The sequence below is a fragment of the Vigna angularis genome, chromosome 5, assembly GCF_016808095.1.
Source record: "Vigna angularis cultivar LongXiaoDou No.4 chromosome 5, ASM1680809v1, whole genome shotgun sequence".
In the NCBI taxonomy this organism is placed as follows: Eukaryota; Viridiplantae; Streptophyta; class Magnoliopsida; order Fabales; family Fabaceae; genus Vigna; species Vigna angularis.
In genome coordinates, this window is record NC_068974.1 from 32,485,030 (window position 1) to 32,499,840 (window position 14,811).

General features: G+C 37.9%; 1 protein-coding gene across 3 annotated transcripts; it reads right to left on the bottom strand.

The window, feature by feature from the left end:
- Positions 1-10,696: 10,696 nt before the first annotated feature.
- On the bottom strand, positions 10,697-14,491 carry LOC108339004 (uncharacterized). 3 transcript variants are annotated; one of them, XM_052878395.1, is made up of 3 exons: positions 14,153-14,491; positions 12,429-12,496; positions 10,697-12,063 (listed from the first exon to the last, which is right to left on the bottom strand). In XM_052878395.1, the coding sequence occupies exon 3, from the start codon at positions 11,706-11,708 to the stop codon at positions 10,884-10,886; it is 825 nt and encodes a 274-aa protein (XP_052734355.1). In that variant the 5' UTR covers positions 11,709-12,063; positions 12,429-12,496; positions 14,153-14,491; the 3' UTR covers positions 10,697-10,883. The 3 variants fall into 3 exon arrangements, with proteins under 3 accessions (XP_052734355.1, XP_017431614.1, XP_017431613.1); XM_017576125.2 differs by having other exon boundaries at positions 12,408-12,496; XM_017576124.2 differs by lacking the exon at positions 12,429-12,496.
- Positions 14,492-14,811: the final 320 nt, after the last annotated feature.

Here is a 14,811-nt window from a genome sequence, read left to right on the forward strand (position 1 = left end):
ACGTATAAAATCACGTTCAGTATGTGAAAAATGTACAAGTTTTGATCCATAGCTTCTGAAAAGATGTGTAACATAACATGCCACTAAACAACCAAGTTAAATGAATCTGAATTTTAGGTTCCATTCAGTGGTTGCATCTAACAGCTAATAACAATATTCATCATTTGAAAGGCCTACACAACTAACCTGTGTTTGCCTCAAAAGTATAGCTTCTGAAAAGACGTGCAAAGCACACCAGTAAACACAGAACCAAACATGCCACAAATCAGTCCTCACCCATGCAAGAATTCAAGAACATGTACCTCAACATAATAGCCACCAATATCATTACATACCTCTGCTATATTCTGCTGAATTTCGGCATTGAAGGTGACTACCAGAAGAAAAACAAAGAGAATCGAACTTATGACTCAGATTGTTATATGAATATGGCAACAAGTTTCCAACAATATATAACAAATAGTTGCCTTTAGGACAGTGAACCACTGAAACAAGAAGATATTATGACATGTGCTTTTCCAACAATCAATGGATTTATAACGTTTCAAATAAGCTCTTGTTAGGTATCACTATAAACTTTCACATCTCAACTATGATAATACCTTAGAGTCCATCTACCATTTGTCATCACATAAAAAATATTATTAAAAATAAAAATAAGAGAATACAAAAAGCATAGGGACCACACCAAATCCATTATAAGAAATTCTAACATAGATAAACTATACTTATTATAAAAAAAATATAAAGAAATAAATGAAATGGATCTATAACTTCATCACAAGATTGAATCTTCTGTACATGTTTTTAGGATTCTTATACATGTTTTTCTTTTCTGCCAAAATGGTTTTCAGTTGATCCGCAATCATCTTCTAACAAGTTGAACACCTGCCAGTGCCAACTTGACGATGATAAGCAAAGCATCAACCAAGAGTAAATAGTTCTACTGAAGTTCGTTCATTAGTGTTTGTTATCTTTGAAAATAGATGCATTTATTGAATCATCAAAAATTTGAGACAAGATCCACCATGCAATATTCATATAACAGTTTATTGAACCATGTAGTACCATCATTCAAAACTATCGTAGCACTAGGAATTAACACTCCACTCCAACATACAAAGCTAACCAAGTACTACCATAACCAACATGAATATAATTACCTTCTCAAACTCTTGCGCTTCACTTCCATCAAGCTTCTTACAATATGAGCACATCAACTTACCGGCATCATCACAATCCTGGTTAGACAAAAAAGCATACCAAACAAAAGCTCCAAAGAAGAGCAAGATCTTACAACAACCTTTTTATGTGCATCATTATGTAAGGAATGCTTTCCTTTCCATCTGATAAAAACCTTTTTAAACAATCTAGAGTTTAAAGACCATGGTAGTATGAAAATCTTTACACTGGAGATGCTTGGTGGTATGAAAATCTTTAGGGGGACATATTTATTATGCATTTAAGACTGAATTGTGTTAACCGAACAGTAATTGAGAACTAATTTGAACGTCAGAGTATCTTAACAGGTACCCACCCCCGCTCGGATTGGATTAAGTGAACCTCAAAGTACAAGACTTTGGAAATTATGAAAGGATATAACTCGGACCCCAAATACTGAAACAGTTTAGAAGTAATAAAATGAATTTGTTTCGGTTGAATTGGTCCGATGGTCGGTCGTCCTTCCTTGCTTTGCTCTCTTTTGATCTTCAATCCTCTCCGAGAACACGATCCACTCTAATGGGTTGTTGACCTGCAGAAGACACTCTGACGCTCAAGTCAGATATGTTTCATAAAGAGGTCTATATTTTATTAGGATAGAAAAAGACCATGGTACCTGACATCAGTTGTATTATTTATAGAGTTTGTGGCAGTCAAGTCCAGTGATTAGTTATCACTGCAGTATAATTTTAGGGAATCAAACCCAATAATCAATAATTAATACTGTATATTTGTAGAGCGTAAGGTAATCTGACCTATTAATACCTGATAATTGCGCATGAATGACCATTAACTCCGATCGCTATATTTCATATAGTACATAAGCCCCCCAAGTCCGAGCAAGCTCTTTATTAAAAGAGGTACGTAGGGATTATTATGAGCTTTAAAAGAGGTCGCTCATGTTGTATTTAGGGAGTCTATCTTCGATGTTTTAAGTCTTCATTTGCTCTATGTACCGAGCGGCGAACTGTAGGAGTTCTCTTTGGATCTGTTCCTTAGACTGAACAGAAAATGCTAAGAGTTCTCTTTGAAACTTTTTCCTCTGCAAGATTTTTTCACTCCAAAAAATATGTTTTTAAATAAAGTAAGCGCTTCAATATTTATTTTTATAATGAAAAGGCATTGGAACCTGACAAAACTGAACCTGTTGAGTAGTTGACTGATAAGAGTTCTTTTTCGAACTTCCTACATTGAGCGGGGATTTCTGAAGCCATTTTCATGACTTCCCCCCGAGCGGCTTGAGGCAGTAGTCATTTTTCTGACTTCCTGCGTTGAGCGGGGATTTCTAAAGCCATTTTCCTGACTTCCCCCGAGCGGTTCGAGGCAGAAGTCATTTTTCTGACTTCCTGCGTTGAGCGGGGATTTTTGAAGTCATTTTTCTGACTTCCCCCCGAGCGGCTTGAGGCAGGAGTCATTTTTCTGACTTCCTGCGTTGAGCGGGGATTTCTGACTTCCCCCCGAGCGGTCTTGAGGCAGGAGTCATTTTTCTGACTTCCTGCGTTGAGCGGAGATTTCTGACTTCCCCCCGAGCGGTCTTGAGGCAGGAGTCATTTTTCTGACTTCCTGCGTTGAGCGGGGATTTCTGAAGCCATTTTCCTGACTTCTCCTCGAGCGGCTTGAGGCAGAAGTCATTTTTTTGACTTCCTGCATTGAGCGGGAATTTCTGAAGCCATTTTTCTGACTTCCCCCCGAGCGGTCCTGAGGCAGGAGTCATTTTTCTGACTTCCTGCGTTGAGCGGGGATTTCTGAAGCCATTTTTTTGACTTCCCCCCGAGCGATCGTGAGGCAGGAGTCATTTTTCTGACTTCCTGCAATGAGCGAAGATTTCTGAAGTCATTTTCTTGACTTCTCCCTGAGTGATCTTGAGACATGGGTCATTTTTTTGACTTCCTGCGTTGAGCGGGGATTTCTGAAGTCATTTTTCTGACTCACCCCGAGCGGTTTGAGACAGGAGTATTTTTCTGACTTCCTGCGTTGAGCGGGGATTTTTGAAGTCATTTTTCTAACTTCCCCCGAGCGGCCATTATAACCTGACCAAGTTGAGGTCTGAACCTTCCTGCACGAAATATTTTATAATTTAAAATTAAGAGTTGTTAGAACCTGACAAGGTAGAACGCAGCTCTGAACCATCCTATGCATAATATTTTACAATTTAAGAGTTGGTAGAACCTGACAAGGTTGTACCTTCCTGTGCAGGATATTTTATAATTTAAAATTAAGAGTTGGTAGAACCTGACAAGGTTGAACGCAGATGTGAACCATCCTGTGCATAATATTTTATAATTTAAGAGTTGGTAGAACCTGACAAGGTTGAACGCAGCTTTGTACCTTCCTGTGCAGGATATTTTATAATTTAAAATTAAGGGTTGATAGAACCTGACAAAGTTGAACGCAGCTCTGAACCATGATGTGCATAATATTTTATAATTTAAAATTAAGAGTTGGTAGAACCTGACAAGGTTGAACGCAGCTCTGAACCATCCTGTGCATAATATTTTATAATTTAAAATTAGGAGTTGGTAGAACCTGACAATGTTGAACGCAGCTCTGAACCATCCTGTGCATAATATTTATAATTTAAAATTAAGAGTTGGTAGAACCTGACAAGGTTGAACCCCAGCTTTTGAAACATGCTGTGCATAATATTTTATAATTTAAAATTAAGAGTGGGTAGAACCTGACAAGGTTAAACGCAGCTCTGTACCTTCTACAGGATATTTTATAATTTAAAAATAAGAGTTGGTAGAACCTATAATTTAAAATTAAGAGTTGGTAGAACCTGGAAAGGTTGAAAGCAGCTCTGAACCATTCTGGGCATAATATTTTATAATTTAGAATTAGGAGTTGGTACAACCTGACAAGGTTGAACGCAGCTCTGAACCATCTGTGCATAATATTTTATAGTTTAAAATTAAGAGTTGGTAGAACCTGACAAGGTTGAACCGCAGCTCTGAATTATCCTGTGCATAATATTTTATAATTTAAAATTAAGAGTTGGTAGAACCTGACAAGGTTGAACGCAGCTCTGAACCATCCTGTTCATAATATGTTATAATTTAAAAGTAAGAGTGGGTAGAACCTGACAAGGTTGAACACAGCTATGTACCTTCCTGTGCAGGATATTTTATAAGTTAAAATTAAGGGTTGGTAGAACCTGACAAGGTTGAACGCAGTTCTGAACCATCCTGTGCATAATATTTTATAATTTAAAATTAAGAGTTGGTAGAACTTGACAAGGTTGAACGCAGCTTTGAACTATCCTGTGCAGGATATTTTATAATTTAAAATTAAGGGTGGGTAGAACCTGACAAGGTTGAACGCAGCTCTGAACCATCTGTGCATAATATTTTATAATTTAAAATTAAGAGTTGGTAGAACCTGACAAGGTTGAACGCAGCTCTGAACCATCTTGTGCATAATATTTTATAATTCAAAATTAAGAATCGATAAACCTCGCAAGGTTGAAAGCAACTTGAACCATCCTTTAGGAATTATTATGAATTTTTTATTCTTATTGCAAAACGTGATGTTGATCCGAAGTAGCGATGTCGAGGCCGAGCGCGTCTGGTTCTTCATGTCTTCATGGGGATGCCGCTCGGCCCCACGGTGGGCGCCAAAAATGTTTCGGTTGAATTGGTCTGAGGGTCGGTCGTCCTTCCTTGCTCTGCTCTCTTTTGATCTTCAATCCTCTCCGAGAACGCGATCCACTCCAATGGGTTGTTGACGTGCAGAAGACACTCTGACACTTAAGTCAGATATGTTTCATAAAGAGGTCTATATTTTATTAGGATAGAGAAAGATCATGGTACGTGACATCAGTTGTATTATTTATAGAGTTTGTGGCATTCAAGTCCATTGATTAGTTATCAGTGTAGTATAATTTTAGGGAATCAAACCCAATAATCAAGAACTAATACTGTATATTTGTAGAGCGTAAGGTAATCTGACCTATTAATACCTGATAATTGCGCATGAATGACCATTAACTCTGATCGGTATATTTCATATAGTACAGAATTTATATCAAAATATTTATCTGTAAAGCAGTAAAAGCTTTTTGACGTTAATGGTGAAACTGCATCCTTGTCTGGTTTCTTGTGAATATAGGGATGTCCCCGACCTCCCTCTCGAGAGGTAAATCCCTCTCGCGACAACAGCCGAGGGTAAATCCCCCTCCCGTGAGATAAATCCCTCTTGGAAGCTCCCCGGTCAAAGCCTAGGTTAAACGCAAAAGGCAAGGGGATATCTTTGCATCAGGTAAGTACTAAATTATGCACCAAATAAATACTTGAGTTAACCTTAAGGTAGGTAAGTACTAAATTGTGCATTGGTTACTTAGCTCATTGCAAAACAAAGTAATAAGGTGTTACTTATAACAAAGGACTCAAACGATAAGGGCTGGCCAACAGCATAGCATGAGGCAAGAACGAGAAAGTAATGAAACATGTATCAAGAGTGATAGCAAAAGCAGTTCAAACAGAGCCCACAAAATTCACATTAACATCCGAGGAGGAAAGCAACATATCTAGTCTATTACATTAACAAGGGGATTAGCATTCTCTTCAGCAGATGGTGTGAAGCCTCCTTGCTACCTTCCACCTCCTTTGGCGGTGCTCCAGTCACCATGGCACCAGCCTTTTCTTGAGAGTTCTCTCCTGGGTCAACAATTTCTCCTAGCGTGATTTCGGTGGGGGCGGTAGCTCCTTCGGGTATGTTCTTAGTAGGGACGACAGGATCATCTATTTGTAGTTCATCAGGTATATTCTTTATGGACATGGGCACCAGCCCCTGATAGACATCCTTCATTATGTCAAACCCGACCCCCTCGGTCGACACATTCAGTAGAAGGGGAATCTGCCTTAATGCTTTCTCGAATCCTAGGGTGTGCTCTTCGACAATGGCCTTCCCTATAGGTTATTTTATTGAAGGAAAAATTGAGAGAGAGGAACACAGGAATATAAAACTGCATTAATATTTTATTGAGGAGTGTTATTGCTTTTATAAAGCAAATAACTGAACGTAAATGCACGTAAATGTTCGCATCTATAACCATTAACAAATTAGTGCTCTTAGTGCCTAGAAAATAGCAAATAAATCCTATCAGTCAACATGACTTTTATTTTCCTAAAAAATAGCATAACATATTATTTTTAATTTCTAAATTTCCAATAGTCATCAATCAACACTCCTCCTTGACTTTGGAACTGCAAACTCCAAGCTTTTGTCTCAAGAACTCAAATCTAGATTTTGGAAGTGCCTTGGTTAGGATATCAGTCACTTGATTTTCTGTTTTGCAGTAAACTAGTTTCACTTGTCCTTCGCTTTGAACTTCTCTTAAAAAGAAAAGCTTTATCTTAAAATGCTTTGTTTTGCCATGAAAAACTGGATTATTTGCAATTGAAGTTGCAGCTTGATTATCCACAAAAATCTTTGTGCTATCTTCTTGTTCCATATGTAAATCAGCCATGATCTTTCTTATCCAAACAGTTTGATTGACAGCAGCTGCAGCAGCAACATACTCTGCTTCTGCTATTGATTGGTCTATAATTTCTTGCTTTTTGGAACTCCATGAAAAAACTCCATAACCAAGAGAGAAACAGTAACCAGAAGTGCTTCTCATATCATCAACACATCCTGCCCAATCACTATCTGAATATCCATGAAAACTTAAGCTTTCAACTTTGTTGAACCATATACCATAATCAATTGTACCTTTAACATATCTAAGAATTCTTTTTGCTGCTTGAAAATGAATTTCACTAGCACAATGCATGTACCTTGATAACAAACTCACTGAATGCATGATATCCGTGGCAGTTAAATACATTAAGCATCCTATTAAGGATCTAAACAACTTTTCATCAACATTTTCAGCATCGTCTTCTCTGTAAAACTTTTCTTTTTGGTTCATTGAAGTTGCAGCTGACTTACACCCTTCCATGTTGAACTTCATAAGGACTTCCTTTGCATACTTTTCTTGGCACACAAATATTTCATTTTTCTTTTGTTGCACTTGCATACCAAGAAAAAATGTCATCTTTCCAAGGTCTGTCATTTCAAAGATATTTTCCATTTCTTCTTTAAACTTGTCAATCATCTCCTTACAATTTCCTGTAACAAATAAGTCATCAACATACAGAGATATCATAAGTATATCTTCATTCACCTTTTTAATATATAAGGTGTACTCACTTAGACTTTTCACAAAGCCTAAGCTCATTAAATGTGCATCAATTCTGCTATACCAAGACCTTGGTGCTTGTTTCAAACCATATAATGTTTTTTTCAATAGATAAACCTTGTCTTCTTGTCCTTGAAGAGCAAAACCTTTTGGCTGTTCCACAAAAATTTCTTCTTCCAAATATCCATTCAAAAATGCTGATTTTACATCCAATTGATGTATAAGCCAACCTTTTTGTGCAGCTAGTGCTAGCAGCAACCTTATTGTGTCTAGCCTGGCAACTGGGACAAATGTTTCAGAGAAATCCACCCCAAACATCTGAGCATATCCCTTGACAACAAGTCTTGCCTTGTATTTGTTCACAGAACCATCAGGATTGAACTTGGTTCTATAAACCCACTTTACTCCAATGGCCTTTTTATGACTAGGTCTATCCACCTACTCCCACGTATGATTTTTTTCAATCATTTTAAGCTCCTCTTCCATAGCATTTATCCACCTCTTGTCAGTCGCAGCCTCTTCATACCCACTAGGTTCCATGACCGCAACATTACACCTTTGATAGATGTCAGAAAGCAATCTTGTTCCTCTGACAGATTCATCATCCACATCTTCATTCTCCTCCTGCAATCCAAGCTCATTGTTGCCTTTCCAGTTCAAACAATCAAATTGTTCAAGGAATTTGTTGTCTTTCCAGCTCCAACAATCAAACTCCAAGAATTTCACATCTCATGCTTTAAAAGGCGTTCTTTGTTGTAAAGCTTTTGTTGGCAGTCTATTGAGTAAAAATACTGCTGTATTTACAGCCTCTGCCCAGAATTTTTTAGGCAACTCTTTGTCATGAAGTAAGCACCTAGCCATCTCCATAATCGTCCGATTTTTCCTTTCTGCAATGTCATTTTGCTGAGGTGAATAAGGGGCTGTAAGTTGGTGTTCTACACTTGTATCTTCATAAAACTTGTTAAATTTTTTGGAAGTATATTCAGTTCCTTTGTTGGATCTGATCATCTGCATTTTGCACTTGCTTTGATTTTCCACCAAAGTTTTAAACTTCCAAAAAACGCCAGCAACTTCATATTTAAACTTCATAAAATATATCCAACACATTCTTGTCATGTCATCAATGAAAATAATATAATACCTACTGCCATTCAATGATGGTGTGCTCATAGGACCTCCAACATCTGTATGTATCAATTGTAGATTTTGTATATCCCTCTAAGTCTTGTTTTGTGGAAATGGGAGTCTTGTTTGCTTTCCATATTAACAAGCAATGCATGTAGGAAATACTTCTTCTATATCAGGTAAGCCTCTGACCATGTCATTCTTCTTCATGAATATTAGAGCATTGTGGTGAAAATGGCCCAATCTTTTATGCCAAAGTATTGTACTGCTGACCTCTTTGTGCACTACAGCTTGTTCTTCACTCATGAAGTCCAAAGCAAAGCTTTTTCCTTTCATTCTAACTTTAAATACTTCCTTGCCTGCTGAATCTTTAATCATGCAGTTTTTGTCTTCAAACAACACCTTATAACCTTTTTCAAGCAATTGAGGAACACTCAACAGGTTTTGGTTAATTTCTGGAACATATAAAACATCTGAAATCAGTTCCAAACTTGTTTGACCTTCAATTGCCACTGTTCCTTTGCCTTTTACTGCAATATATGCTCCATTACCTACTCTGATTTTAGAAAGTGCAGTTTTGTCAAGTTCTTTAAAGAGTTCTCGATCATAACTCATGTGATTTGTGCAACCACTGTCTATGAGCCAACTTTCTGTGGAGCTATTGGTAGCAAAGCATGTAACAGCAAACAATTGTTCCTCTTGTGGTTGATCCTCAGCAACTTTAACTTCTCCTTGTTGTTGATGAGATTTGCAAATCTTTTCCATGTGCCCTAGCTGCCCACACTTATGACACTTTACATCCAGTCTCCACCAGCATCTTTTTTGTGGATGATTGGTTTTCTTACAGTGAGGACAAGGTGGAAAAACCTGAGTATTATTACTCTTATTGTTGATCTTGTTTAATCTTCCAGGTCTGGTATCATTGTTCTGCTTCTTCCTCTGTTTGTTGCCATTGCTCTGGAGTTTGACTTGAAAAGCACCCTCCACAGATCTTTTTTGCCTCATAAGTCTTCTTTGCTCTTGGGCCTGTAAAGCATGCAACACCTCTGCCAAAGTGATCTTAGATAGATCCTTTGTGTTCTCCAAGGTAGCTATAGAAGCTTCATATCTTTCTGGTATTGATACAAGAATTTTTTCAACAATTCTTGAATCAGAAAAAACAGTGCCCAACAATCTTACTTTGTTGGCAATGCCAAGCAACCTATTTGAGTACTCTTTGATGGTGTCTGATTCTTTCATTCTTTGCAGTTCAAATTCTCTCATTAAATTCAATACTTGCATGCTTCTAATTCTCTCATCTCCTGCATATTCTTCCTTCAAGTAATCCCAAATTGCTTTTGTTGTGTTGTGAGACATGATCCTGGTGAAAATTAGTTTTGAAACACCAGAAAATAGACATGTCTTTGCCTTTGCTTTCCTGGTTTTTTTCTCCTTGTAGGTTTTCATCTGGGCTATAGTGGGGTTGTCGGGCAGCGGAGCAATATCGTAATCCTCCTCCACCGCTTCCCAAAGTTCCAAAGCCTCTAGGAAGTTCTACATTTTTATGGCCCAGAGATCATAGTTATCTCCATCAAAGATAGGAGGAGCAACTTCAGAGAAACTTGTTTCAGCATCCATAGGTCCCGTATGATGTAGCTCTTGATACCAATTTGTAGGTTATTTTATTGAAGGAAAAGTTGAGAGAGAGGAACACAGGAATATAAAACTACATTAATATTTTATTGAGGAGTGTTATTGCTTTTATAAAGCAAATAACTGAACGTAAATACACGTAAATGTTGGCATCTATAACCACTAACAAATGAGTGCTCTTAGTGTCTAGAAAATAGCAAATAAATCCTACCAGTCAACATGACTTTTATTTTCCTAAAAAATAGCATAACATTATTTTAATTTCTAAATTTCCAATAGTCATCAATCAACAACTTGTGATTATAGGGATGTCCCCGACCTCCCTCTCGAGAGGTAAATCCCTCTCGCGACAACAGCCGAGGGTAAATCCCCCTTCCGTGAGATAAATCCCTCTTGGAAGCTCCCCGGTCAAAGCCTAGGTTAAACGCAAAAGGCAAGGGGATATCTTTGCATCAGGTAAGTACTAAATTATGCACTAAATAAATACTTGAGTTAACCTTAAGGTAGGTAAGTACTAAATTGTGCATTGGTTACTTAGCTCATTGCAAAACAAAGTAATAAGGTGTTACTTATAACAAAGGACTCAAACGATAAGGGCTGGCCAACAGCATAGCATGAGGCAAGAACAAGAAAATAATGAAACATGTATCAAGAGTGATAGCAAAAGCAGTTCAAACAGAGCCCACAAAATTCAGATTAACATCCCAGGAAGAAAGCAACATATCTAGTCTATTACATTAACAGGGGGATTAGCATTCTCTTCAGCAGATGGGTGCGAAGCCTCCTTGCTACCTTCCACCTCCTTTGGGGGTGCTCCAGTCACCATGGCACCAGTCACCATGGCACCAGCCTTTTCTTGAGAGTTCTCTCCCAGGTCAACAGTTTCTCCTGGCGTGATTTCGGTGGGGGCGGTAGCTCCTTCGGGTACGTTCTTAGTAGGGACGGCAGGATCATCTATTTCTAGTTCATCAGGTATATTCTTTATGGGCATGGGCACCAGCCCCTGATAGACATCCTTCATTATGTCAAACCCGACCCCCTCGGTCGACACATTCAGCAGAAGGGGAATATGCCTTAATGCTTTCTCGAATCCTAGGGTGTGCTCTTCGACAATGGCCTTCCCCATCTCTTTTATTTGAAGATCTCGGGCCTGAATTTGAGCATTCAAAGCGTCCTTTTCTTTTTTCATGTTAAGGAAGGCGGTCTCGAGATGCTTACCGTAATCTGTCAGTTTGTGGTTATCCTCCTTCAGAGATCGGATGGTGGCAACATGTTCCTGGTTGGATTTGGAGAGCTCCTCATTTTTTTCTTTAAGTTCCTCACCCGACCTACTGAGGTCCGTCAAAGTTTCCACATGTTTTTGCTTACTTAGGGAGTGGGCAGCCGTCTCCTCCCCTAACTTCAGTGTTAGAGCTGCAATTTTATTTTCTGACTCCTTCAGTTGAAGTCTCAATTTCCCTCGGTCGGATGCATAGGCTAGGTGCCGGTTCACTACAGCCGCGCGGCAAGCCATTTCCAAAGAGGCGTCGACCAACTGCTGTTCCGACATGTTTTCGAATATACTCTTCTCGTCCTCGGCCAGATTAAAATCTATCCTGTGGCTCAGACAGAAAGCTGAGTTCGTGCTCCAAAGACCGGGGAGCGAACGGGAAGAAGTTTCCGTGGGGGGTCTTCTATGACAATTGTCTCCGGTGTAATGTGTTCGGGAGAAGGTGGATGAACGGCTTCGAGGGGAGCGACAATCTCCTTGAGTACTCTAGTCTCTTACCGCAAGGAGGACGCACGGCCAAGTGGGGATGGATCGCGAGTAGCGCTCGGATTTTGCGAGAAAGATCTCCCTGGACCAGTTTCATTCGTCATCTCTTTAAACCGTTTCCTTTTTGGTTGCTTGGATGCCATTATGCCTGAAAAAATTGGAAGAAATTCAACTTAGTAGCAAGTGTGTTACACACAGGTTAATCAATTGAAAATGGCATACAAAAAACCGCAGAACTGAGATCATCCCGTTCAAGACAGTTTATGACTCAGATTGTTATATGAATATGGCAAGAAGTTTCCAACAATATATAACAAATCGTTGCCTTTAGGACAATGAACCACTGAAACAAGAAGATATTATGACATGTGCTTTTCCAAATCCATTATAAGAAATTCTAACATAAATAAACTATAGCTATTATAAAAAAAAAATATAAAGAAATAAATGAAATGGATCTATAACTTCATCACAAGATTGAATCTTCTGTACATGTTTTTAGGATTCTTATACATGTTTTTCTTTTCTGCCAAAATGGTTTCCAGTAATGATCCGCAATCATCTTCTAGCAAGTTGAACACCTGCCAGTGCCAATTTGACGATGATAAGCAAAGCATCAACCAAGAGTAAATAGTTCTACTGAAGTTCGTTCATTAGTGTTTGTTATCTTTGAAAATAGATGCATTTATTGAATCATCAAAAATTTGAGACAAGATCCACCATGCAATATTCATATAACAGTTTATTGAACCATGTAGTGCCATCATTCAAAACTATCGTAGCACTAGGAATTAACACTCCACTCCAACATACAAAGCTAACCAAGTACTACCATAACCAACATGAATATAATTACCTTCTCAAACTCTTGCGTTTCACTTTTATCAGGCTTCTTACAATATGAACACATCAACTTACCGGCATCATCACAATCCTGGTTAGACCAAAAAGCATACCAAACAAAAGCCCCAAAGAAGAGCAAGACCTTACACTAACCTTTTTATGTGCATCATCCTGTAAGGAATGTTTTCCTTTCCATCTGTTAAAAACCTTTTTAAACAATCTATAGAGTTTAAATACCACGTAGTATGAAAATCTTTACACTGCAGATGCTTGGTATAACTTTTTAAATTTCATTGCAAAAATCAACCAACTTATCATCCATGATAACTAGTGATTGAAGATATATTATAAATGAATGAACCAACAACATCCTTCATATTATATCCCGTCATTTCCACCCCCAAAGCCTTCTCAATTTCCTCTTGAATTTTATAGAAAAATGCTTAACGATTTGCTGTCATTCTTTATCAAATGCAATCTTGAATTAATGAAAATTTCGTTCCTCAACAGAATTATGCATATACTACTTATCCAAAAGTCCTCAAATATATGTGTGAGAGAGAAAGAAATTCAATCATGACACATGACATATATGATAATCCCCATCATAAGAATTATTGCAGTGAGAATTTTGATTGGTGGGCCATATTGAGAAAATCTCAAGTCCACATTGAGAAAATCTTAAGTCCACATTGAGTTGTGGGAACAACTATCACCTTACTAGATGATTTAGTGGGGTTGAATGAGGCTAAACCCAAATGCTAAAATGATATCAAAGCATAGACAAGATCAGTTGTAGGGTCATCTAACATATTATCCACACACTAAACACAGTTGGTGTTAGAGAATGGAGGGTCTATGAGAGAAGAAAGGGAAAACTGAGGACTTAACTGCTAGTCAGTTAAGTGGGTTTGGGAAAGAGGCCTATATAAGGACCTCTTTGTTGTATCAGTTAGGCAGTTAGACATTTGTTGATTTGTTGACCGGTCATAGCACCTGGTGAAGGAGGTTAAGCTCTGGACTATTATGTATTCTTATTTCTTTCTTGTGAATACACACCCATTATTCATCCCATTCTGTGTGGTGTTTGTTTCTGTGAGCGTAAGAGTGTGAGTGAGTTAGATTTCTTACCTGAATCCCTAACAGTTGGTGTATCCAAGTCACACATTTACCGGAACAAGGCCAAAGAAAATACACAAGTGTGAAACAACACTCATCTCACCAACAAATTTGATGGGATTGAGTTAAACTTTACTCATATTCTAAGATACCATGTAAAAACTATGCTCACTCCTTTTAAACTAAAGATAAACCCATCACAATTTTTCGTCCAAAAAATCATCTTTTGGATGAAATGACATTAGGTGTTTGTTATAAACACAACACAAACCCACCTCGTGGTAATTGATGTTGCCAGCAGAATCACCTTTGAACATCAAATTGAGGTTCTTTTTGTTGACTAAGTCAGTGAAGACTCCTTCCGTAACGGGGCTTCTGCAGATGTTGCTTAGGCACACCAAGAGAACGGAAAATGGCTTTGTTTCGTTCTCCGTGACGGAGGCTGAGGAGGCCACGACGCACAAATTGGAGAAAATAAACGATTTTTGAAAGGAAATAGCAAATGGGGTTGTTGGGTTTCTCAGAGTGAAGTTTGGGATTTGCAAAGAAGGAACAATGCATAAGAGATTTGGTGAATGGAGGAGTAAGAGTGGCAAAACTGTAAATTAATAACATTCATCGTTCTTCCTAATGACAGTGTTTTCAAATTTTTTTTCTCCTAGGACGTTTTTTTATGAGACCAACAAAGAAAAAACTTCCAATAAAAATTATATATTTTTTCATTAATTTCTTTTATAGTGTGCTATTTTCTATTTTCTTATTATATTAACTTTTTTATATGTTTAACTAACTACATCTATTTTCTATTTTCTTTTTTCTATTTTTCTTTGCTATTTTGCTATTTTCTTATTATAACAATCTGAGATGTTTAATATGTAAAAACATGCTTAATTGTGGTAGAACATTTGTTTCCTACAATATCTTTGCCTGTTTA